The sequence below is a fragment of the Vanacampus margaritifer genome, chromosome 5 (assembly GCF_051991255.1).
Source record: "Vanacampus margaritifer isolate UIUO_Vmar chromosome 5, RoL_Vmar_1.0, whole genome shotgun sequence".
NCBI classification, from domain to species: Eukaryota; Metazoa; Chordata; class Actinopteri; order Syngnathiformes; family Syngnathidae; genus Vanacampus; species Vanacampus margaritifer.
This window is the reverse complement of record NC_135436.1, coordinates 15,972,275-15,996,720: the sequence shown is the minus strand read 5'-3', so window position 1 is coordinate 15,996,720 and position 24,446 is coordinate 15,972,275. Positions and strand designations below refer to the sequence as shown.

Below are 24,446 nucleotides of genomic sequence, written 5' to 3'. Positions count from 1 at the left end.
TTCTCCAGTCACTTTATGTCGATTACTTGAGCAAAATGGTCAGCATAGAGCATCGTGTGTGTGTGTGTTTACCTCTTATGCAGATCAATAAAGTAACCAAAATGATAGAATAATCTTTATGTCAATGCAAACTACTGTAAGAGTGTAAGACATTGTTTATGTGGCCTGTGATGGCAATTTTTAATTAAGGATGATATTTGAAGCAAGTTTATACTTTTTTATTTGACATGTTTTCATCACTACAACTTGATCTCCTTTACATTATCGACACATATCGATCAGCCACTGCAAAAAAATTGCTATTAACATCTCATCATTTCCATCGTATAAGAAAATGTGTATTTAAAGCATTTCGCATGTACTTACACCAAGACACAAAACGTCTGCCATGCATGGTAACATTTATTCCAAACATGCAAAATGGACACCACAAAGATGAAATTGGAGACATTCATTATACCCGGATAGGAAAAAAAGATATAAACCATCAGCTGAGCAAATTCAGTGTAATCTTAATAAATGCTTTTAGTTCCAATGACGTTTTGTACTAAATAAAGGCAATCATTAGATAAGGCTGCTTATGGATGTTTGATGAAAAGTGTGATGGAAGTGGTCATGTATGTGGCCAGTAAGTGAACATGTTGAACTTGGCAGGGTCAGCAATTGTCTCTTCGGAATTAGTTGCATAGTTTTATAAATATTATTTGTAAGCATCGGACATTATTATTGTGTGTGAACAATCTTTGTATATGTTTGAGCTTCTGCTTCTATTATGTCAGTGTGGCAGCCTTGCGTGAAATTTGGATTTTCAACTTTAAATAAACTGATAAACCATCTCTTACAAAAAAAAAGTATACTACATGCATAAATATTGCATATATTTCCCATTATAAATACATTTTGTACACATACAAGGAGCAGAAAAAAATATCATGTAGCAGTGATGATGTAAGACAAGTAGAAAGGTCGTAAACAGATTAAGGGCACAAGGTGAAGAACTGGAGGAAAACATTCAAAAGTGGTGCGACCGATGTGTACCGCAGGATTTGGAGTTGGTGCGGTGGTGTATTTGCCAGTACAAAGCAGTATAATGATGCAATATTAGGATAATATTTTGCAAGTATTAAGGTGGGTGGGTCACGGTTACAATTCAGTCTTCAGCCGTTCTCATGAGAGCCGCACTCACCTCGTGTTCACATTCTTTTCCATTCTTTGGACTTCTAAAAACAGTCGATAACACACGGGAAGAATTTCCACATTCAGGCATGCAAACACTAATTTTTGTTAAAAAAAAAAAAAGAAAGAAAATGTTCCATATTTGTCCTCTCCCTATTTCATCTGATTCTTGCGCTGTCCCAGCTTGACATTACAAATATGTTATAAAATGGACATCTGGAATGTATCCATGTTTCAGCTGTGTCGGCCTTCAAACGCAGCAGGAATATATGAGGGTTATATGGGCGCTGTCCAAAGTAAAAGTGTCCAAGCATCCCGTCACAGGTGTAGAAAAAGTCCTCTGTGCTCACCCATCCCAATTTGCAAATCCATACATATTGAAATCTTCTTTCTCACAGTGTTTTATCATTCTTATTTTTTTGTCAAGCAAATGTTAGTGGAGTCAAATACATGCATTTTGGATTTCTGTCCGATCTCGTGTTTGCTTTCTGAAGGTCATGAATGACATAATTACAATATGATAGAAGTAGAGAGGTCATGGATCATCTTTTATGTATACATATAATCTTAACTTCTTTTGGAATGGGCTTCTTCTTTTTTTTGTTGCATCCACGGTATGGCCTTCACGGCTGTTTTTGTGTTTCCTTCAGGTGTCAGTTGATTTCTGCCAAAGACACAAGAGAGAAAAATCAGAGGGGGGAAAAAGCATCAAATAGCAATGTACATGCACGCACACAAGCGCGCCCCAAAATGTGCTGAGTTGGTACAAAGAGAAACATGCTCATGCTTGTCTGCTGGTCATATATCACCATGTTGTCATAAAGCAGCAGCTAGCATTTGTTCAGCACGCGCATGTGTGTGTCGTCTGTGAACGAGGACATGCCATACATCACATTTATGTGACTCATACATGTTTACAAAAAAAAGAAGAAGATATTTGTTGGTTATCTTCATTAAACACATGCTTGTTAAGAACCTTGAAACATTTTTTTTTAAATTATTGCATGTATAGTAGGCCTCCATACACAATAAAAGCTTTATGATAAACGTGGAACAGAATTGAATTTCCAACCAGTGCCCCCAAACAGTTGGTTACCAGAATAAATACCGACACAAAATAGTGTACTGTCACTTTAAGATGCCTGCCGTGCGTGCGTGCATTTGCGTCAGACAACATTTACCGTACGCAGTGGAGAAGAAATGAGACGAACAGACAATTGTATGACTACGAAGTACGAACAAATACTTTTGAAGACTTGAGGGGAAAAAAAGTTGTATGCAGTTTGTGACTAACAAAAGTCATATCTAATCAAACCACAACCGTTTTGGTAAGTTTGAACTGAAGTTACAATTACTGTAACTTTGTAATGCTACCTGAGTGGATGCTAAATGCTAAATGTTATCATCATAACTAGAGATAACTACAACCAACGCACAATCTTATTACTTAGTTTTACGTGAACTAATTGATGTATTTATCTTATGAGCTGTTATATAGGTAAGGATTTTTGTTTTTGTTTTTTTTGTTACTGTTCTTCCCGTTGGAAGTTTGAACTAAGAGGCTATGCGTGTGCATGAGGGAACTGTGAACACACTCGGGACTCAAGATGGCGGGCCAGACCCGCAAACTTCATTTCTGAAGACAAACCTTCACCTTATCATGTTGGAGGATTGAAGAGGAATAATGAATTTTGTCCTCTTTGCGTGTTCCAAAAATGAAGATAGATTTAATGTAAGAAAAATACACCTTTGCAAAAATGATTTAATAAAAAACAGAGAATCTCTGGACAGATAAACGACTCTATCATCACTTAAACATCGTGGGATTCAGAGCGTCAAATGTGGCTCTTCCGCGTGCACAATGGTTTCTTATAGTTAAAAAGACCTCCTCTCTTTCATTTGTAGACTAAACATACTCTCTGGTACTTTTCCGTGAGCAGATGGCGTAAACAAGGTCAGGTGGATGTTTTTGAGACAGAATGTGTTATATAGTTGAAGGATTTTCCCATAGCAAAATCTCACAAACAAGTTGAACCAAATTTACGGTGGCCGTGACTGATGAAGAAAGTAAAGAGTGTGTGTGTGTGTTATTTCAAAGCAAATTTTGTTTTCAAGACCGAAATGTGTTTTCGCACAAAGCGCTGAGAAGGAACTTTTTTTTAGACTAAATAGTATGTCCCAGTTTAAGGCCAGACCATACGAGGTCGACATCATCTGCTCTGCTCAGGACACAAAACATTTCGACAAGGTTAATGTGAAGAATTAAAATGTTCATAATGTGTAACAATAGTTGATATATGAAATTAGGTATTAAAAATGTTATAATATCTATCAGGATCCGCCACATGAGGATTGACTGTTGGTGAACTTTCTGCCAGAGTGGTTAGACCGTTAGAGTGTTGGAACATCATACCATAATTGTCGTTGTTGTGATTAAGACATATTTATCTTACACTTAATTTTGGCCTATTAATAATATAATTATTTTCTCTTGCTTAAGAGAAAACCAGAGTTAATACTCAGGAAGATAATTGAACTGAAGTTAATTAAACTGAATTTAAATATCGGGCTATTAAAACAATCCAACAAGTGTGGAATAACAAAAGAAACTGAGGTGAGAATTAAAAAAAAAAGAGTGAAAACAAAATATTTTTGGTGCCTGCAGGCTGTTTTCAAGTTTAGAGTTATCAGTGCTTTGTTTTTTCATCTTTACTTAAAGTAAAAAATAGATAAACTACTTGGTCTCTTCCTCAACTTTATGTTACCCCACTCAATTAGATAGTGGGTGTGTACATTAGATTCATATGTTAGTTTTCCTGAGAGGCTTCTTTGCATTGAATGTTTTTATAATAGTTGTCTTGTTGTACCTGAAAGAGTGACACAAAGACAATGATGGCGACCACACCCAGGACGATGGACACGATGCTGAGCAGACGAGCCAGGCGACCCAACCGTCTGGCCCCGTCCACGTCCCCTGCCTGGAGACTGTTTCTGGACTTGGAGAGGGACACACAAAAATATATGACAATTAACATAAGCATTGCAGTGATTACCACCCCCCACCCTCTGAATGCTTTGTAAAGAGTAGATGACTTGTTAACAGCTAATAGAATATGTTCTAAAAAATAAACTTACATTCGTGTTTATCAAAATGATTTTGCAGCTGTATAAAAAACAAACTTTTCTGGATATTCCTGCTTGTATGCCAGAGATGACTGGAAAGAACTGTCCTTGGTGCTGAATATTTAAAGATTAAAGTGGGAGTCAACCTTAAACATTTCTTGACAATAATCTGTTATATGTGACATCACTAGTCTAAACATGACATTCTGATTAATATTACATTTGTGGAATATGAGTTAATCAGCAAAATCCAGCCGTTTTTTATCCATTTTAGGGGGTGGCCGTTTTGCCACTTGCTGATGACTGAAGATGACATCACAGTTGCTCAGTGCTCAGTCAACGACCAATCACAGCTCACCTGTTTTCCGAAGCTGATCTGTGATTGGTTGTAACTTGTTACCTGAGCAACATTGATGTCATTTTCACTCGACAAGAAGTATAAAAATGGCCGCCTTCTGCTATTGATTAAAACTGCTGGATTTTGCTGCTTAACTCATATTTCACTAACACACTAATGGGGCTGCATAGAACATATTGTCAAGAAAAAAAAATTGGGGTTGACTTTTAAGGCTACATCGTCCAATAATTTTGCTCACTTGAAATGTGGGCAACTTCAAAGAAAAGGAACACTCTCCTGAGTTGCTTAACACATCTAGATGTAAGTACCATGAAATAAAATATGGAATTATCTTTCCTCTGTTTATGTATAGTCAGGCTTCGGGAGTGACGGAATACACGTATCGCCGTTATGTAATCAGATTGCAATAAATGTTTAACTATTCCATTACAGTTACAGGAAAAAACATGTAATCGGGTTACAGGTACATTTATTAAAAATGGGGATCACTTTGAGGGATTACAATAACGATAAGAGAGCGTGCACGCCCGCGCGAGTGGGACCGTTGCTACATGTCGGGGAGGTGGGAACGAACAAACTGACTAGTCGCGTCCTCCACACGCCGGCAGTTTGAAAAAGCTTCACGGACGAGAGGAGGAAATGACGACCGCTATTCACTGGAACTTGGAGCAAAAGTTTGAGCTGAGAGTTCAGCGGCATGCTACACGCTGTAGCTTCTTGCTAGCTAGCCCGCTAGCCTACAACCATAATGTGAGTTACACCTTCCAAACAAATCTTCCTCCCACCAATTCACTATTTAAACATTATACACAACATATACACGGTTAAACTTGTGACTGGGATAAATGTTAATTTTGCAGTTCTATCTATTTATCTATATATCTATTAAATAGTGAGGTGTGGTTGCTTTCAGTGACAGTTCGAAAACAGCATATGGCCTTAATCAATCAATCAATCGCCTACATACTTTTTAATTACACAAGGATTTTTGCTATTTGTAGGCTGCCCGTGTCCCTATCACCCGCAAATAGCAGGGGCACATTGTATAGAATGTATATTGTGGTGATATTCCCTCCCAACCCTGTGTATAGTTCACCTTCAAATAACCTGTTTTTATGTAAGTCACCACTGTTCGTTTTGGGGTTAGAACAGGGCAAAACAAAGCACCCGCACAGCAAACACAACACACTGTCTTGCGACCCTCTGCATACTAACTAGTTGGCCTGTAAGCATTCATGCTTTTTGGACTGTCAAATATGACATATTTTTTTCAAATGAACCCTCTCACCTGCAGTACTGCAATGTGAATGGGGCAAAAGCAGTCCCAGGGGAGTGTGTATTGATCCAGAGTCAACACACACACACACACACACACTTGCATTTGCTGCACACATTCTTGTGGCTGCAGCAGAGGAAGGCTGCTAAGTGAGTAAATGTTCTTCTTCGCTCTTGTCATTAATAATGGACGAGCAGCAGCAGCCTGGCTAGAAGGGAGTGACACAGCAAAGAGCTGGTGTGTGTCTGGAATGGTCGCCTTTGATTTTCAATTCAAATACGGTGTTTGACATGCATCTTTCGGGATCATTTTTGCTTCAGGATCTTTGTGTTCTTTTGCTTTTTAGTCTTTTAAAAACATCTGAAATTTAAAATACCGTGTTCGAAATTAATTTTAGGACGCTTTGCACATGTAATGTGTTTATAGTTTTGGAGGAGCGACCAAAGTTGGTTATCTTTGCTCAAACTGGGTGTTGAGCAGCCTTGAGGGGCCACGAGGAGAGCTTTTAGACTCGCTGTTGTTACATTAAAATCGGCATTAAAATTGCAAAGCACTCAATGCAGCCGGATGATCAAATCTGCTCGGCACCCGCTCTCATTCCCGGGGCCGTAAAATGCATTGGAGCTCATAAATTATAATTGGACAGAGTTTTCTGTGGTGCATGGATGGACTGAGTCAGCTCCATTCACACCATTTGCTCCCCGGGCACCTTCCATTCTCCATCTCACCTCCCACCTCGTTCCAGACATGCAGTCCAGATGTCATTACTGTTAAAAAGTCAACAAATCTCTCCGGGCAATCGTCGCTACATCACATCAAGTCGGTGGAAAACACTAAAAAGTGTCAGCGCAATCGTAAATAATACCCGTATTCCATTAGGCAGAAGCCAAACAAATGAAGTGACAGACTTGTTTAGATGATCAAGTTTCACAGCAGCCAAATGTAACATCATCATAATCGTCACAAAATGCATCAGAGTGCAACTAAATTGATTTCACGCTGTCCCGGTGCAACGAAATCCAGTTAGGAGAAACTTTGGTTGGAATCATTTGAGACGTGGAAACAACTGATGAGAACAATAAAACACAATTAGTTGTAAGTCTAAAAGCCTATTTAACAGTCAAAGTAATCGCAAAGTGAGTGACTAAGTGAAAAAAAACGTGATGAGCACGAATGCACACATTTTGGTCTATACATCACCGGCAAATCTGCCGAGCATGCAGTACCGCTGCTGCATTTCGGCCCTTTCCATTATTGGGATCGGCCGGCGTTGGCCGTAAAAACCCATTAGACCCGCATCGCTAATCCTGTAATTGGCTGCACATTGTCAGTGTTAGCCGATGCCGGTTGAACAGTTGATCCAAACGATCAATACCATTTGTTGTCATGTGCCTCAAAATCTTCATTCATATATCAAATCGTAATGCACCACACTTACGTTGAAAGAAATAAACTGCCTTAAACGTGACATGATATATTTATTGTTTATATTGAATAAATAACAGTGAAAATTCCGTTGAGTTTGATTTTTATGCTGAATGTAACTCGAATCGACATGCTGATTCCAAACTTGCAATCGTTTTTTTTCTCTAGCATGTCCATTTTTTTCTCAGATAAGCAACATTCCATTGATTAGCTGTAGTAAGACTGTAGTAAGAAGAGCTGATTACGATTGGGCTCATCTACAGCTACACAACATGGGTTAGGGTTATAGGTCAGTACAGTACTTTCAATGGGCTTGTTTGGAATTACGCTCCGAAGTCCACACACTAAACAGAAAGTGCTTAAGGTCTGAAGTTCTACGCTCCAATTCATTTTCAAACGCACCAGTGTGTTTTGTTTGCAAGACAACTAATTGTGTTTTGTTTACAATTCAGCTCAGTAGTAATCAACTCGCTGGCACACACAGCTAGCTAATGTCAACGTTAGCGAGCCTAGTAAACAACCACCACCTTATGAAAAGCCCTAGACCGAGCGCCACTAAAACCACAAACCTATGACAAAAAAAGTTCCTAACTAACTAACTTTTCCTTTCTTTCTTTCTTTCTGAAATTATTTTTTTCCTTTCTTTCTTTCTTTCCTTCCTTCCTTCTTTTTTTCTAAAATTTATTCTTTCTTTGTTTCTAAAATTTATTTTTTCCTTTCTGAAATTTATTTTTTCCTTTCTTTCTTTCTTTCTTTCTGAAATTTATTTTTCCTTTCTTTCTTTCTTTCTGAAATTTATTTTTCCTTTCTTTCTTTCCTTCCTTCCTTCCTTCCTTCTTTCTTTCTAAAATTATTTCTTTCTTTCTAAAATTATTTCTTTCTTTCTAAAATGTATTTTTTCCTTTCTTTCTTAAATTTCTATTTTCCTTTCTTTCTTTCTAAAATTTATTTTTTCCTTTCTTTCCTTCCTTCCTTCGTTCTTAAATTATTTTTTTCCTTTTTCTTTCTTTCTTTCTTAAATTTCTATTTTCCTTTCTTTCTTTCTTTCTAAAATTTATTTTTTCCTTTCTTTCTTAAATTTCTATTTTTCTTTCTTTCTTTCTTTCTAAAATTTATTTTTTCCTTTTTTTCCTTCCTTCCTTCGTTCTTAAATTATTTTTTTTCCTTTTTCTTTCTTTCTTTCTTAAATTTCTATTTTCCTTTCTTTCTTTCTTTCTAAAATTTATTTTTTCCTTTCTTTCTTAAATTTCTATTTTCCTTTCTTTCTTTTTTTCTAAAATTATTTTTTTCCTTTCTTTCCTTCCTTCCTTGTTTCTTAAATTTATTTTTTCCTTTTTCTTTCTTTCTTTCTTAAATTTCTATTTTCCTTTCTTTCTTTCTAAAATTTACCTTTCCCTTTCTTTTCTTTCCTTCCTTCCTTCTTTCTTTCTTAAATATTTTTTTCTTTCTTTCTTAAATTAATTTTTTCCTTTCTTTCTTTCTTTCTTTCTAAAATTTATTTTTCCTTTCTTTCTTTCTTTCTTCCTTCCTTCCTTTCTTTTTAAAAAGAAAACAAAAACTCGACATGAGAAGAGACATGAGAAGAGACGAATTGAGATCAGTTTTGAATTTCGTGTACAAAAATGAGATAAAAACAGCTGTCAGACATCAACTCAACAAAAATTGTGTTTCCGGTGTTACACCCTAAAAACAGATTGGTTAAATTTGACCAGTCTAGTGTCTATGTGTCCGACAGATCCTTTGGTAAAAAAAAAAAAAAACTCTCTAGGATGGTAGGTGTTTTCATCCAATATACAATATATAAGTGATTGGGCCAACCAATACAAATTGGTCATTCTGACCAGGAGATTGGTTCATCTGTGTTAGAAGCAGGGGCCACACTCAGGAATGATTTGAGGATGTAACGTCCCAATTCCAACTCATAATGCAGAGTGTCAAGCAGGGAGGCAAATAGGTCCCATTTTTATAGTCTTTGGTATGACCCGGGGATTGAACCCACAACCTCCCAGTCTCAGGGCAGACACTGTACCACTAGTTAGTATATATATATTTTTTTAAAATTTAACCACTCCATTTTTAGAGTGTATGTGTTAGCATTAAGCTACCGGGGACATTCCGAAGGCAAAGTTGTTTTCGATTTTTTTTTAAATGCACAAGGTGTAATGTTTCATGTTTACATTGACAGCAAACTGTGAAGAATTGTTAACTATCAGCCAATTTTGTTCTTATTGTGAAGTTGAGCAGTTTGTTGTCACCATACAGAGCTTGTATCGCAAGCTTGTGCTTCCAAGTTTAAGCAAAACAAAAAAACATCTGAACGACGGCTCGTACCTTAAATAAAATATACATTAGTAGTCTGTATTTCTGATTGTTTCTATCAAGCAAATGTGGCAGATGTCCTTAAAACAGCTGGTGGTAGGAGTGACCTCATTGATGAGCCACGCTGGGGCCAGAGAAGTGCACTGTGCGTTCAGTGCAGAATGGAGCACTCACATGAGTCAAACAATCTGTAGGAGTCAAGTGTGCCCAAGCGCGCTATGAATTTACTTGGGTGTGTCTTCATAAAAATCCTTTTGATGGTATGCTAGTAGTCTATTGAGTTTGGTCTCTTATCAACCAAAACCACATGCTATATTGATAGATACTGGTTGGAAGAAAATACTGTCGACATTTTAAAACAAGTGCGTGGCTCTCTTTTGGATTCAGATCATACTCTGATAATTTGGTGCCACTCTGCTTCGCTTTTGTCCATCAACTAGTATTTGGGAGCACCTCTCTGCACTCGGTCCCACCATCTGGTCATACAAGCTGATTACATCTCCTCTTTTAACTCATTCGCTGCCATAAATTCATTTTTTTTTAATTATAATTTTTTTTTGGGCCAACAGCCAATTCAATTTTGTAATTGTAATTATTCGTATGACTTCACTAGTTAGCTACTGGAAACATTTTTAAACTAATAAAAATGAGTTCAAATGAATTTTTGATGTTTATAGCTGTCAATGGCAGCAAATACATTTGAGGAAAAAAAGAAAAGATTATAAAAATTTGGGGCGTCAGGTGATTAAAATTTTAATCATGATTAATCGCATGACTTTACTAGTTAACTCACAATTAATCACAAATTTTATATCTGTTCTAAATGTACAATGAAAAAAATTCTAGGTTTTTATACTTGGAAAGTGGAAACATTTTTAAACTAATAGAAATGAGTTCAAATGAATTTTCGAAGTTTATAGCTGTCAATGGCGGCAAATACATTTGAGGAAAAAAAGAAAAGATTATAAAAATTTGGGGCGTCAGGTGATTAAAATTTTAATCATGATTAATCGCATGACTTTACTAATTAACTCACAATTAATCACAAATTTTATATCTGTTCTTAATGTACCCTCCCAAAAAATCTAGCTTTTCATACTCTTGTTAACAAAAGAGGGGAAAAAAATTAAACTAATAGAAATAGTTCAAATGTAGTTTTGACGTTTATAGCCGTCAATGGCAGCGAATGAATAAAAAAAAAAAAGAAGAAGAAAAGATTATTAAAAAATTGGGGCGTCAGGTGATTAAAATTTTAATCATGATTAATCGCATGACTTTACTAGTTAACTCATGATTAATCACAAATTGTATATCTGTTCTAAATGTACAATAAAAAAAATTCGAGCTTTTCATACTATTGCTAACAAAAGAGGGAAAAAAATGTTTAACTAATAGAAATAGTTCAAATGCATTTTTGACGTTTTTAGCCGTCAATGGCAGTGAATGAGTTCATTTTTTCCAGGATATTTAAGCCCCTTTCTACGCAAATGACGTCACTTTTAAATCAACGACTCACTCGGAGTGTTGTGAACCTGTTGTCTCACTTGATCTGATTCAATTCCTGTGACGGGAAGTGCATGGCGTCCATTTGGCGCTCCTCTCAACCCCATCGTCCTTGCGAAGAAGGCAGCTTTCGCGGCCGGCGGCGCAGGGAGCCCATGTTTATTGCCGCCACGCTGCAAAATGCCGCAATCTGCTCTCTGCAGCACAGTAACTAAATTGACTCCTCTCACCATCTATTGAATTAGTGTCCAGATCTAGTTTCCTTCACTTTGCGTCTCAGGGATCTCACTCACTTCCTCTCACACATACGCTTTCACACACACACACACACACATTTCAAGCTATTAGGAAGTGTGTGACGAGTGTATGTCCTGATGAAGACTCAGGATATGTCTGGTGGATCCTGCGTGATATTCCCTCAGGTGTGTGCGCAGCCCAAAGGAGTGATATTACAGAGCTAATGCGCTCAGTGAGTTGCCTTCATTTTGTTTCTCAGTACATTCCAATTTTGGCTGCTGTACTGCGTGTAGTAAAATGCAACAGGACAAAATGAGCTGGCAGTGTATATGAGTGGTTAATCTTGTTTATTTGGACCTTTCTGTGTTTCTACAGGCTGGTTAGGGTGCTGTATCAATTCACTCACAAGATGGTACGTGCACACATACAGTATGTGCACATTCCCATGACTACAGCTACACAGCGCACCTGCTCCAGAAATCATTGTTTATTATCTACAGTCCTGTTTTCATGACATAAAATGCACATACAAGTATTTATTTACCATCCTTGCCCAACACACTCATAATACAAACAGGAATACAATTAGGTAAAAACCATACTTGAGGATGCATTTTTCTGTGCTTTTATGTATTCCATCGTCAATTTCCATCTTATGCGTGATTCGCTAGCTAACAGCCAATCAGAGAAATCAATTGTCTGTTGGCCGACCCCATTTGCATACTGATTTATTCAAACCATGTCTAAGAAGCACAATTATGCAACAGTATCTTAACTCATTCACTGCCATTGACGGCTACAGACGTAAAACATTCATTTGAACTATTTCTATTAGTTTAACATTTGTTTCCCACTTTTGTTAACAAGAGTAAGAAAAACTTTTTTTTTTTTTTTTTGTAATACAGATATAAAATGTGTGATTGATTAAAAATTTTAATCGCCTGACGCGACTTAAAGATTATGAAAAATTTTGGGCATCAGGCGATTAAAATTTTTAAGCGTAATTAATCGCATGACTTCACTAGTTAACTCACAATTAATCAAAAATGTTATATCTGTTCTAAATGTACAATAAAAAAAATATAGGTTTTCATACTCTTGTTAACAAAAGTAGAATTTTTTTTAAACTAATAGAAACAGTTCAAATGAATTTTTGACGTCTATAGTCGTCAATGGCAGTGAATGAGTTAATTGTTCACAATTCTACAAGTTGCTTTTTACGTGGATTTGTTCCTGCTTGTACTATGAGTGTGTTTGGCAGTGTTATGGATATGTGTGCCTTTTATTTCATGGTACAGTGAATCATAAACAATAACTGCCATGTTGATTGTGTGCAAGTGATGTGTGAGAGTAATAGTCTTGACTAATGCTTTCTACAAGTTCCAAAAGATTTGACATAGTCAGCTGGTAGAACACTCAAGTAAGTGCCTCAGTGTAACGTGACCTTTGCGATGACATCGCGTATCACAATACACTCTAAAAACAGTTGGGTCAAAAGTAACCCAATTATGGATTTTTTTTAAATGGACTGATCCACTTTATGGGTCAATTTGACCCAACTTTCTGGGTTGTTTTATACAAAATGACCCATTTTTGACCCAAGTAAAGGATCTGACCAATATTTATGAGTTGTTTTACACTAAAAGACCAATTTCTTGACTCAAAGTTCGGTCAAATTGACCCAATTAGAGGATTGATCCATTTTTGACCCGTAGTTGGGTTATTTTTGACCCAGCTGTTTTTATGTCACAGTTAAGTTTACCAAAACATGCACCCTCTATACAGCAGACATGGGATCTGTAAAGCTGAAAATCACGAGGCGTTTCAAGGGCTGATTGTATGCAGTACGGAGAGGAAATGCTTATTAGGGCTGGGTTTTTAAAAAATTAAAATAATTGATATTGAATCGATTTTCCTCTTCAAGCCCGATATCGATTCATAAAACATGAATCGATTATTTTAATACAGTATCTCTTTTCTCCATAAATTATTTTTAACTAATTAGAATTATGAAAAAAATTTCATCTCATCCTTGCCGATGTTAATGTTTGTGTAACATTTAAGTGATAATAACACATGTGAAAATGTACTTTTAAATGTAACTCTTGTGTGAATTGAAATCGATTGAAGAAATTAGAATTGATACCCAGCCCTAATGCTTACTGCGCATTCAAAACTGCCTGAGCATTTTTTCTTTTTGTAAATGAACGGCAGTGCACTGACAAGACAAAGAGCCTCAACGAGGGAGGAGAACATTCGCCAGAAGTTGGACAGAAAGTTTATTATGTTGTGGGACACACACAACCAAGTAGTGACCATGCAAATGATACAAAAGAACCCATTCAGTAATACTTTATATGAAATACTACATCCATCCATTTTCTATACTTCGTCCTCATTAGGAAAAGCTAACGTCTATCACAGATGACTTTGGGTACAATGAACATATATTTAGCAAAATACATTTATTTTAATACATATAGTGAGTAAGGTAGGCGTGCCTGACTTCTGTGCAGCCAGCGGTTTAATTTATTACTTAGTGATGGTATGAATAGTTGCCTTCCTCTAAAAAATTTGTTTTAATACAGTATATTCAAATTTTTCTACCTGTACACTTAAAAGTTCAAGTACCTGTATTTGTACAGTAATTAATATATATTCTAATGTCTTCGACCAAGGATAAGCGGTTCAGATAATGAATGAATTAAAATTACAATATAGACAGTGGCCTATATTCTATTTTTAAGACTTTTTATCCTCCACAGAAAATAGGCAGGGTCTTAAAAGATGTTTCTTTATTTTTTATCTATAATGAATGACCGATTTCCAAAATTAAATCAATTCCTAGCTCTGAGAATATTTAAAAAAAAAAAAAAAAAAAAAAAAAGGTTCCTGTTTGATTCCTCTTATATTTTGTAATTATATGTTGCTCCACTGGTAAAGTTACTTGGGAGCCATTCCTTTTCGGTTGACTCACCATGATGGAGTAGACGAGGGCCACGATGCTGACGGGCCACACGGGGACGAAGCAGGAGATGATGACGAGGATCAGGTAGTCTCGGGGCTTGGGGGTCTCCTGCACCGTCGCGTTGCCGGTGGACGAGCGGCTCAAACTGACTTTGGACGGGGAGAGGGGCGCGGCGGCGGCCAGCTGCCCCGCCGAACCCGACCTGACGTTCAGCCCGTGGCCGTTGTGGTCCGCCTCCAGCCCCTTAGCCTGGTTGTGGTCCATGTTGACGGAGAAAGACGAGGACATCTTGAGGCCGTGGCCCGCGGGCTCGCTGGTGACGGCCAGCAGCTTTTCGGTCTCCTGGAAGTCCGCCAGCTGGGCGCCTCCTTCTCCTCCTCTTCCTCCGCCGACCTCGCCAAGGTTGGACTTGAGGAAGTCGGTGTCCGTGTTGATGGCCATGCTTGCCTCGATCACCTAATTGCCAAAACTGCTTCTTTTTCTCTGTTGGTTCCCAAGTTTAATCTTGATGGTAGGCCATTATTGGGCGAAAGTTTTACGACTGATGTTTGATTATGCGTGAAATCCCCATGGATGGATGGGGGGGAAACGAGGCAGTTCTTGTGAAGTTTGAAATCCTCCACTTGGTTCACTTTGCTTTATTCACATCCACTTAAGTTACTGCCAATATCACAAATGTGTGCTGGATCCGATGAGGAGCAAACAAAGTGGAGCTCCATCCAGTCCTGCTCCTTCTTCTAAATAGCTCTTTTATCCCCCCTCTTTTTTATCAATAAAAGAAGACGAGAAAGGTGCACGTACCTTGTATCTTCCACTAAAAAGCTGCTCTGAGCTTCATGTCCCTCCGCCCTCTTCACTCTGCGGCTTGCCAGAGACCGGACGAAACCTTTGTCAAGTTACGCAAACGCATACTTTCCTCTTCCGGTCAAGAGACATTTTTATTGGTTAGGTAATGGAAGAGAGAATAAAACTATTCATGAAATGGATAGTTATTTTAAAAACAAATTTACAGTATAGGCTATACACACCAAAAAATTGTGCGTATTTATTTTTGCAAATATATAATGTAAATTTGGCATTTTTAATTTAATTTTTACATTTGTACATTATAGGGTGCATTTTAAATACAAAATTGATTAATATTTTTGCACATAAGTTAACGTGTTCTTTCTTAATTTACTTTCTACAACATCCATCTGTTAAATTAGTGGTACAGGAACTGAGGATATGTAGGGGGAGCTGGAAATCAATTGCCAGTTGAGATTACTAAAGCTGTTTGATTAGCTCAACAATATTGTTATCAATGCAATTTCATGTTTAAAAATAATGCTAATGTATAATTGTATCTCATCTAGTTTCACTGTATTTACTTATATAAATTAACATGGCTGAATTACCTACATTTGGGTGAAATTTAGTCAAGCATCTGTTAAACTGTCTTCAAAACCTAGACTTTCGTTTTATTTTGAAGGCGTTACTTCCTTACATCTACCAGGATTTGGTATCTCTCTGTCGAACTTGATGCTGCTGATGTTGATTGAGCAGAGCGCTCTATCAGGGAGTCCCAACACACACACATTCACACACCCTCATCCCCTCCCTTTCCCAACATCAGCACCGGTGTTTTATGGAAGGCTTTGTGCTGCTATGCAGAATTTACTTTCCGTTCATGTACCAGTGGCACAATCTTCCCATGTCATAAATCATCAGCACACACCCTGTAAAGCCGCATACAATGCTTGCTTGAATCAGAAAGCGACACTTTTAGACAATTTGCATATTGTAGGCAGATCATTCTTATGCCTAGTGCCGGGTGGGACGTTCCATGTTAAATCCACCGTAATTTCCACGCCCATTGATTTTCTTTATCATTAGACCTCGGCATTTAGTGTTTCCTACGGTAGCATACACGGCATTGCTACCCCACTGTGGCCATCTCAGTGAGGGTTCCCTTAACATAATGACAACTTTTGATTAACACCGTAAGTAATGGCATTCATTTAAATCATGTTTTTTTATTGTTTGTTGCAGTGTTGTCGAGCTGCATTATACACGAGGATTATGTAGTACCATTTACCGCTACAAAACTACGAGAATAAATAGAGGCGCTTGTTTAACTACAATCGACAACACGCTTCTTGTCGAAGGCGGTGACTAGACAGAGACAAACAGTAGCTACAGCCCACATGATTTCATTTTAAGAGCCTCTGGGCTGCTCATGAAGTTGTGCTGCAGCCTGGATTCGTGACTCCTGCAGCATCCCTGAAGAGACTGTGCATGTGGATTGAGCGACATCTAGTGGAAGGACGTAGGATTACTTTCAATCAGACGGCTATGACGTTTTTTCCCCTGTTCAAGCCCAAAAAAGTGCGAATTGTAAAAAAAAAAAAAAGAAAGAAAGAAAGAAAAAAGGCGTGCGAATTGTCACAGTGACTTAAATAATAATAATAAACATAACAAAAGCAATTCAACAACAGAGTCATATCCAATGTGATAAAAAGTTTGCAAACTGTCTTGTACATCACAATCAGTTCAAAACATGCCCTTGTACTTGTTCCTGTCCTCCTCATTCTTCTCCTCCATGCGCATGTTCAGCACTGCCAGTTCCTTCTTGACAGCCTTTTTCATGGCTGGATTCAGATCCAAAACCTTGCTGAAGTCCTGCCTGGCCTCGGCCTCGTTCCACACCTCCAGATGGGCCTTCCCACGCAGGTAGAAGGCCTTCACGATGCCTGAGGGACCAACATAAACTGCTTTTATAGGTGTCATTGTTGCTTATAAACAAACGGCAACACATTTATGACTAGGAACAGCCCTTGAGTCATTTACAACGCTGCTCTGTGCATGTACTGATATCGTGCTGCTTTATGAGGAGTCATTACTTGTGCAGCCATAATGGGAACTAAAATCATATTTAATGGACGATTTTAAAATGATGTTACAGCAAATGTAAAGGGGAATGTTGCCTGAAGAATATTGATGATGTTAAGAAAGAACTACTTGCTCGCAGTGGTGTTTTTATGGGAACAATTCGACTTACACGTATGGGCAGCATAAGAGGAAATCTGCACTAGTCTATTTGTGTTAAAAAAATAAATAAAAAATGACAAATGTAAATTAATTACAATATGTCCTCCGATGTATGTTATTAATGACAATACCAAATAAAAAAAACATCACTTGTTATTAGGGGTGTCGCGATTGAATTTTTTAAAATCCTAATTAACTCATTCACTGCCATTGACAGCTATAGACGCCAAAATTCATTTAAACTATTTATATTAGATTAACATTTTCCCACTTTTGCTATCAAGAGTATAAAAACCTAGAAAAAAATATTGTAAATTTAGAACGGATATAAAATGTGTGATTAATTGTTAGTTAACTAGTGAAGTCATGTGATTAATTACAATTAAAAAAAATAATCGCTTGACGGGCCTAATTTAAAAAAAAAAGGGGGCGTTTAATCGTAATTAATCACATGACAATTTTATATCTCTTATAAATGCACAATAAAAAATTAAAGGTTTTCATAAAAAATGGAATTAAATGAATTTTTTTTTAAACTAATAGAAATAGTTCACATGAATTTTTGACGTCTATAGTCATCAATGGCAGTGAATGAGTTAATAGTTAACTCATAATTAAGCTGTTCTAAATGTACAATGGAATGTACAGTTTTCATGCTCTTGATAACATACAAGTGGAATTTTTTTAACTAATATAAATATGGCTGCATCTTTTAGTAATTAATACAGTAATTTCTTAATAATTCATAAAATTGAGTTAAATTTAAAAAGATGTACTGCACTGTAAAAAATGAGTGTGATATTGATTTATGTTGAGGTCAGTTTTCTGCCACTAGATGGCCTAATTGCATTTGTAAATGCATTTTTCTTTTTATATTAAGAGCTATCTAATCTTTAACATGAAGTAACTTGTGAAATTCTGCACATTTTTTAAATTGTAAAATACAATTTCTCCACCAAAAATATGCATTATTATAAAATTTATTACATTCAATTTTGACGTAGGCGTGTCTGCTGCTTTGCGACTGCAATTCCCCCAGAATAGGCTTTCCAAGTAAGGTGCGGTCATTAATCGTGCGTTAAAAAAAATTTGTGGAATTAAAGGAACTTTAAATAAATCACAATTAACACACTAATTTTGATACAGATACTTATTATAAAACTTAGCTTAAATCAAATTTGAGCATACATAGCAAACTAATTGCTAAAATTATTTTTTCTGGTGACGTGACAGTAGCAGCCACTTGTTGCTAGGCGGAATTCAAAGAGCTCAATCATTGTGATATATGCACAGGAAGTTCTCCAAAGATTCCGAGATAAGTTTAGAGCTGCTTTAACAAATGTCAAAGAATAAACTCTGAGCATGTGTTTCGCTTTTTCTTTGGCTTTTTATGTGACATCAATTATTGTGAGTCTTAATTCTAACTGTGGTTATCTTACAGATAGAAGAAGTTAGAAGTTTGTAGTTCAACCAGCTTCTCCTTGAGAGCTTTCTTAATACTTGTGAGGTCCGGCTAATCCAATTAGCATGGACAAGTTGAAAATAAATTTCAGAACAAGAGCGTGACTCAGGAGGAGACAGATTGAGTGCAGTGATGGTAAAATTGCGGCACCAGAGCTTTTATTGGCTCGGACTTTTACAGAAGCATGAAAAATTCACTTAGTGCTCTCATAAAAAAAAAAAAGAAGACATTTCACACTCTGTGAAATCCTTCCCAGCTTGTAACAAGCTGGATAAACTCTAATATAACCGCAGCAGTTTCTCATGTATCACATGTATGGAATGTGACTAATGGAGCTTAATGTTCCATTCTCCTTGGTTTGATGTGTGTGTCCATGATTGTGTGTTTGTGTCTAACCTGGGTGTTGGTTAATGATGTCACTGGTGTGCTCGATGACCTCATAGTACTCCTCCATGCGTAGAAGACACTGGCAGTAGTTGAGTGTTAACGTGTGGGCCATCTTCTCCAGCTTCAGCCATGGAGCTTCCCACGCTTTCTCCTAACGCAAACATGTCACATGCTAAGCGTGTTTTCACTTATGTCTGGTGTGCACCTGTATGTGGGACCACCAGGGACCTAAGTAAGGATTACCTCTCACGTGCACTACTGAAGTGCTAATGAAACACCTTGCTAGCCCATGAACACTGAAAAAAAAAAAAAAAAGGCAGGGAAAAAAATACAACAAAATGCCGTCAATTTGCAATGGTCAAGGACCAGACAACAAAAAAATATTTTACTATAATTTATATTACTATAACTTTTTTTGGGGGGGGGGCTAGGCAAAGTGTTTCATATATATATATACTGTATTGTTTTTGTCATACTTTGTTCTTCACACATTTTTAGGCTTTTCTGCCTTTCTGTCAAATTTCTGAAATTTTGGGCAATTTTATGGACATATGTACATTTTCTGCCTCTTATCTTCCTTTTTTTGGACATTTTATGGCTATTTAAAAAAAAAAAACAGCTTTTTTTCCATATAATTTTTCTGACATTTTTGGCAACATTTTTTTTTTTAAAGATTTCTCTTTTGGTTTGGAACATTTCATGGTTACATTTTGAACATTTTCTTTCCTTTATCAATTTCTGATATTTTGGGCAATTTTGTGGACATTTTATGGTCATTTTCGGGGGGGTTTCTTTTGTATTTGGACTTTGGACATTGTATAGTTACTTTTTAAACATCTTCTTTTTTGCTTTTAAAAAAAAAAAAGCTGACTTTTTTGGTGCAATTCTGTGTACATTTTATGGTAATTTTCCAGATTTCTTCGTTTCATTTTATAGTTACTTTTTGAATGTTTTCCTTTCTGCATTTTATTTAATCAATTTTCTGACCTTTTTAGCAATTCCAGACACATTATATGCTAATTTTCAGCCTTTCGTCTTTTGTTTTTGAACATTTTATGGTCACTTTTTTTTTTAAATACATTTTTAGGTTATTTTAAAAACGTTTTGCATCTCTCGTTTTCTGAAAACTTAAAATTTTGGACTTTGACATTTTTTAAATATTTAATTCTTAATTTCTTTTTCTTTCTTTTTTTTTTAATAATAAATATAAATATGTCAAAAAATAAGAATTTCCATGTGGATCTCTAAAAACAATTAAGAAAGAAAACCTTAATTTCTATTTGTTGTTTTAGCGATCCATAGGGCCACATGTGGCTCCAGAGCCGCAGGTTGCTGACCCCTGGCCAAGCTCAAGTAACCATAGAGGCCTGTACAACAGTTGTCTGATGCTCACCTTGGTCTGCACGTTCTTGATGCAGATGATGGCTTCTTTGTATTTGAGCGTGGCCTCTTGGTAGCGTCCCTGCTTAAAGAGCTTGTTCCCTTGACCGTGCAGCACGGGCACCACCTTCAGCCTCTCCTCATCGTTCAGAGCCCACGACTCCCTGTTGTACTCACTGGGCTGCAGCACCTGCCGCACATTCACATCCCTCACTAGGCTGACTCAGGCGCCCCTCGCCAATTTTGCTTCGGGTCCAACCTTGAGCAGTTCCAGGATGAAGAAGAGCGGCTTGGGCTCCTTCATCAGCTCATCCAGGTCGTCGTAGCCCAGACTGTGGTAGGCAAACATGTTGGCCATGCCGCAGGTGCGAATGTGCCAGTCCACCGGGTCTTTGCCTTCTGCGATGCGTCGCATGCTTTTGGACACCAGCGGGTACACGCCGGTGTGCTTTGGAGGAGAATGCATCACATTGAAAAAGTGAATTGCCTGTAAATGTGACAGTTGAATGCGCCTCACTATGAGCAGCTACGGAATGTATTTGCTGGTATAATCCTTTATGGCGGTACTGTACATCCTCCTTAATTCGGGCCTATCACACTTATTACACAGAACAGTGAACAGGCGCCCTTGAGTAACGCTTGTTAAATGTAATAATAGCCTTTGGGGTCATTTTTTTCAAATCGACTTTAACCCTTAAATGACCCTTAAAGGACTTCATGTGTTAAAAAAAACCCGTGATAAATTCATATCATTTGATCAATACCACACGGAATTTCATTTTGAAAATCAATGAAACTTTGAACTAACGTCAGTCGTTATCAATTGGAGAAAAATAAAGGATTTTTAAAGAACATATTTTCCATTTTTTATGCCATAATATCTTCACCAAATGAAATGTCCTGATGTTTACATTTTTTTAATTTATTTTTAATTTATTTATTCATGTAGTATGTATTTATTTATTAAATAATCTATAAAAAAATATATATATATATTTATTTTTTTTACAAATGTAGCTTCTTTGTCACTCAAACTGCTTTATTATTATTTTTATTTTATTTTTATTTTATTTTTTTGCAATACACCAGAGGAATTTGTGATCTGAAGTACCAGGATGTTGCAGCCATTTCGTTACCAATTGGAAAACAAAAAAAATATCTTCACCTTTATCTTATAAGTAAAATGTCCTGATGATTAAAAGAGTTCCTTTATTTATTTATTTACTTATTTTTACAAATGTAACTTATTTGTCACTCAAGCTGCTTTTTTTTTTTTTTTGCAACACACCAGAGAAATCTGTGATCTGAAGTACCAGGACGTGGCGGCCATTTTGCATTCATGCTATAACAGAGAGCGTCCGGGCAAGTCCATATATGTAAATCATCGTAGAGGTCTATAAACCTACTTGCCATAGTGGGTCACCCTTAGCTCCTAGAATCATTGGGAGGCACAATTTCCTCATATTTCACTGAGTGCCCTCTAAAAAGTATTGTGTGCTATGTGTGTGTGTGTTGTGAGTCGGTCAGAGGAGGGACTAAACACTCTGAGCCGCTTCACATCTAAACAGAGCGGAGGAATGGCAGTAGTGTTGAGTCAGCAGGAATCCGAGCCGATTAGGCAAAAGTGAGACTGCTGCAGATTAATGACAGAATGCCCCACCCCCCCCCCCCTCTCTCTCTCTCTCTGTCACACACACACACACACACATGCATCCATCCACATGCACGCACTCACATGTGCGCACATGATCACATTACGCCCCCACCCAAAAATGTTCTTCACAAGACATGGCACATATTTTGGAAGTTTACACAAGACAGTGACAGGAAGAGGAAACCACTTGGATAAACATAAAGCATTATTATTTTATTGAGTAAATATTGAATGAATAATAACCCAATGTAATGTCAACATGAGTTAAAAGAGGAATCAATTTTTAGAATATACATTAACTTGTAACTGTAACACTAGGCACTTAAATAGATATGTAGCAAAATGTAGTGTTTTATTTTTTATTTGCATTTTTACACAATATATTAAAATGTCTTTACAACAATATGTTTTTGCAGCCCCACAAATCTTGAGATGCAAAATCCCCCCGTTTTTACTCATCCCAGGGGGCGGCTATTTTGTAACTTGCCGCCTACTGAAAATGACATCACAGTTGCTCAGGTAGCGCCCAATCACTACTCAGATTGCAAATGTCACATGACCAAACTGAGAAAAGAGCTGAGCTATGATTGGTCGCTACCTGAGCAACTATGACGTCAATTTCAATCGACAACAAGCGTCAAAATGGCCGCCCCCTGAGATGGATAAAAACACGAGTGCTGTATTGTTTCTTCTTCTACTCACAATGATGTCGCACCAGAACTCGGCCACCTCTCCGATCCTCATAGAGGCCAGCAGCGTCTCCCAGACGTCCAGTTTGAACATGTTGCCGATCACGATCTCCATGGGCGTGCCCACAGCTTTGCTATCGTCTATCACCGTACGCTCGGCATCACACAGTGTGGTGCGGAAGTCAAAGGTCACCTGGACCAAAACAATTAAGCACCGAGCCATGACATTATTGTTAAGTGAGCCGATAGCAAGTGGATAAGTGTGTGACAAATATGTTACGTCACATATGAACATGGTTATTTAACAGGCCAGCAAATGGTTGTATAACAGCCAAGGAAAGTGAAAGCACTCTGCCAAGTTATTTCTGTTGTGCAAGAAGGTGGCGTTACAGAAGCCTCGCTCACACATGAAAGTAACTCCGCTCTCATGTACGCGCATGTACAGTATTTTATGATCAACCTACAACAACCCCTGTAGTGACTCAAGAGAAAAGAGAATGCAGTAGAGGAAAACGTTTTGATTTGTTGTATAAATAAACAGCTTCATGTTTCAAACAAAATTTCAAATGTTTGGTGATTATCGATATTCCTGCAACAAAGCACGTTTGCTTGACTTTTCCAACCCCAATTTTGAAGTTTTTTTTATTTATTCTGTTTTAAATGAGGTTGATTAAATTAAAAATATATTTTGTAAAAAGCTATCATATACTGTAAATAAATTTCACAATACAAAGAAGCAGCATCTTTTTTTTTTTTTAATCACTCATCTGGAAACAAATACCTGTTTTTATTCACTACTATTTATTGTAATTAACCAAAAATAATGTGCCCAATGAAGGGATTTTTTTGGGTACTGTGTCACCCTCTACTGGCTTCAATGTGAAATGCAGCAACATCAACTGCCCATTTGGGCTTGATCTTGCAAAATAAAAACAGAATTTCTGAATTATACGACCAACCTCTCCAAGAATGTAAATAAATCAAAAAACGATTAATTAAATGAATGCTCAACTGCCCAAGTATAATAAACACAGAGAATAAAGTCAAATAGACCAAACCTTTGCCCCAGTGATGAATTTTGGGATTTCTCCAGTCCCGCCATGCAGGATTTTCTTCTTGATGCCCTCTAAGCCCAGCAGAAGTGTATCCTGCATATCTGACATATTTCCTTGCCTTATTAGTTGAGATAGTTGTCACCTTCTGTTGTCATTCATAGGTGTGAAATGAGTGAGTCCATAAGTGTGTAAAGTACATCTCTGCAGGAGGATTAGTTCGGGCAGGGATAATAGGATTGCGAATCCGTCATCAGCAGCACTGACAGCTTAGAGAATCATCTCGTAAGAAGAGAAGGACCAGGCTTTTGTCTGATAACAAGCATTATTACCTCCACCAGGGAGGATTGTTTGTGTATGTTTCCATTTGAGTGAAGGCAGACTTTTGAATACAGACTTGGTGCAAT

At 37.2% G+C, this 24,446-nt stretch overlaps 2 protein-coding genes across 3 annotated transcripts; both read right to left on the bottom strand.

The window, feature by feature from the left end:
* Positions 1–203: 203 nt before the first annotated feature.
* trarg1a (trafficking regulator of GLUT4 (SLC2A4) 1a) lies at positions 204–15,264 on the bottom strand. Of its 2 annotated transcripts, XM_077564989.1 has the most exons (4): positions 15,187–15,264; positions 14,395–14,841; positions 4,044–4,172; positions 204–1,840 (listed from the first exon to the last, which is right to left on the bottom strand). In XM_077564989.1, the coding sequence occupies exons 2-4, from the start codon at positions 14,824–14,826 to the stop codon at positions 1,823–1,825; spliced, it is 579 nt and encodes a 192-aa protein (XP_077421115.1). In that variant the 5' UTR covers positions 14,827–14,841; positions 15,187–15,264; the 3' UTR covers positions 204–1,822. The 2 variants fall into 2 exon arrangements, with proteins under 2 accessions (XP_077421115.1, XP_077421114.1); XM_077564988.1 differs by having other exon boundaries at positions 14,395–15,258.
* Positions 15,265–16,803: 1,539 nt separating this feature from the next.
* aipl1 (aryl hydrocarbon receptor interacting protein-like 1) lies at positions 16,804–24,210 on the bottom strand. The gene is made up of 6 exons (XM_077566151.1): positions 24,046–24,210; positions 23,001–23,180; positions 20,904–21,092; positions 20,658–20,834; positions 19,274–19,415; positions 16,804–17,117 (listed from the first exon to the last, which is right to left on the bottom strand). Exons 1-6 carry the CDS (start codon positions 24,148–24,150, stop codon positions 16,918–16,920), a joined length of 993 nt encoding a protein of 330 aa, XP_077422277.1. The 5' UTR covers positions 24,151–24,210; the 3' UTR covers positions 16,804–16,917.
* Positions 24,211–24,446: the final 236 nt, after the last annotated feature.

What these genes read in the sequence shown, in the direction of transcription:
- aipl1 (XM_077566151.1), bottom strand. Translation starts at nt 24,150, where the DNA reads ATGTCAGATATGCAGGATACACTTCTGCTGGGCTTAGAGGGCATCAAG. An exon ending in TCATCCTGGAACTGCTCAAG is followed by an intron (nt 20,835 to 20,903) that starts GTTGGACCCGAA and finishes AATGTGCGGCAG; the next exon opens with GTGCTGCAGCCCAGTGAGTA. An exon ending in TCAAGAACGTGCAGACCAAG is followed by an intron (nt 19,416 to 20,657) that starts GTGAGCATCAGA and finishes TGTTTGCGTTAG; the next exon opens with GAGAAAGCGTGGGAAGCTCC.
- trarg1a (XM_077564989.1), bottom strand. Translation starts at nt 14,826, where the DNA reads ATGGCCATCAACACGGACACCGACTTCCTCAAGTCCAACCTTGGCGAG. An exon ending in CCCTCGTCTACTCCATCATG is followed by an intron (nt 4,173 to 14,394) that starts GTGAGTCAACCG and finishes TCCCTCTCCAAG; the next exon opens with TCCAGAAACAGTCTCCAGGC.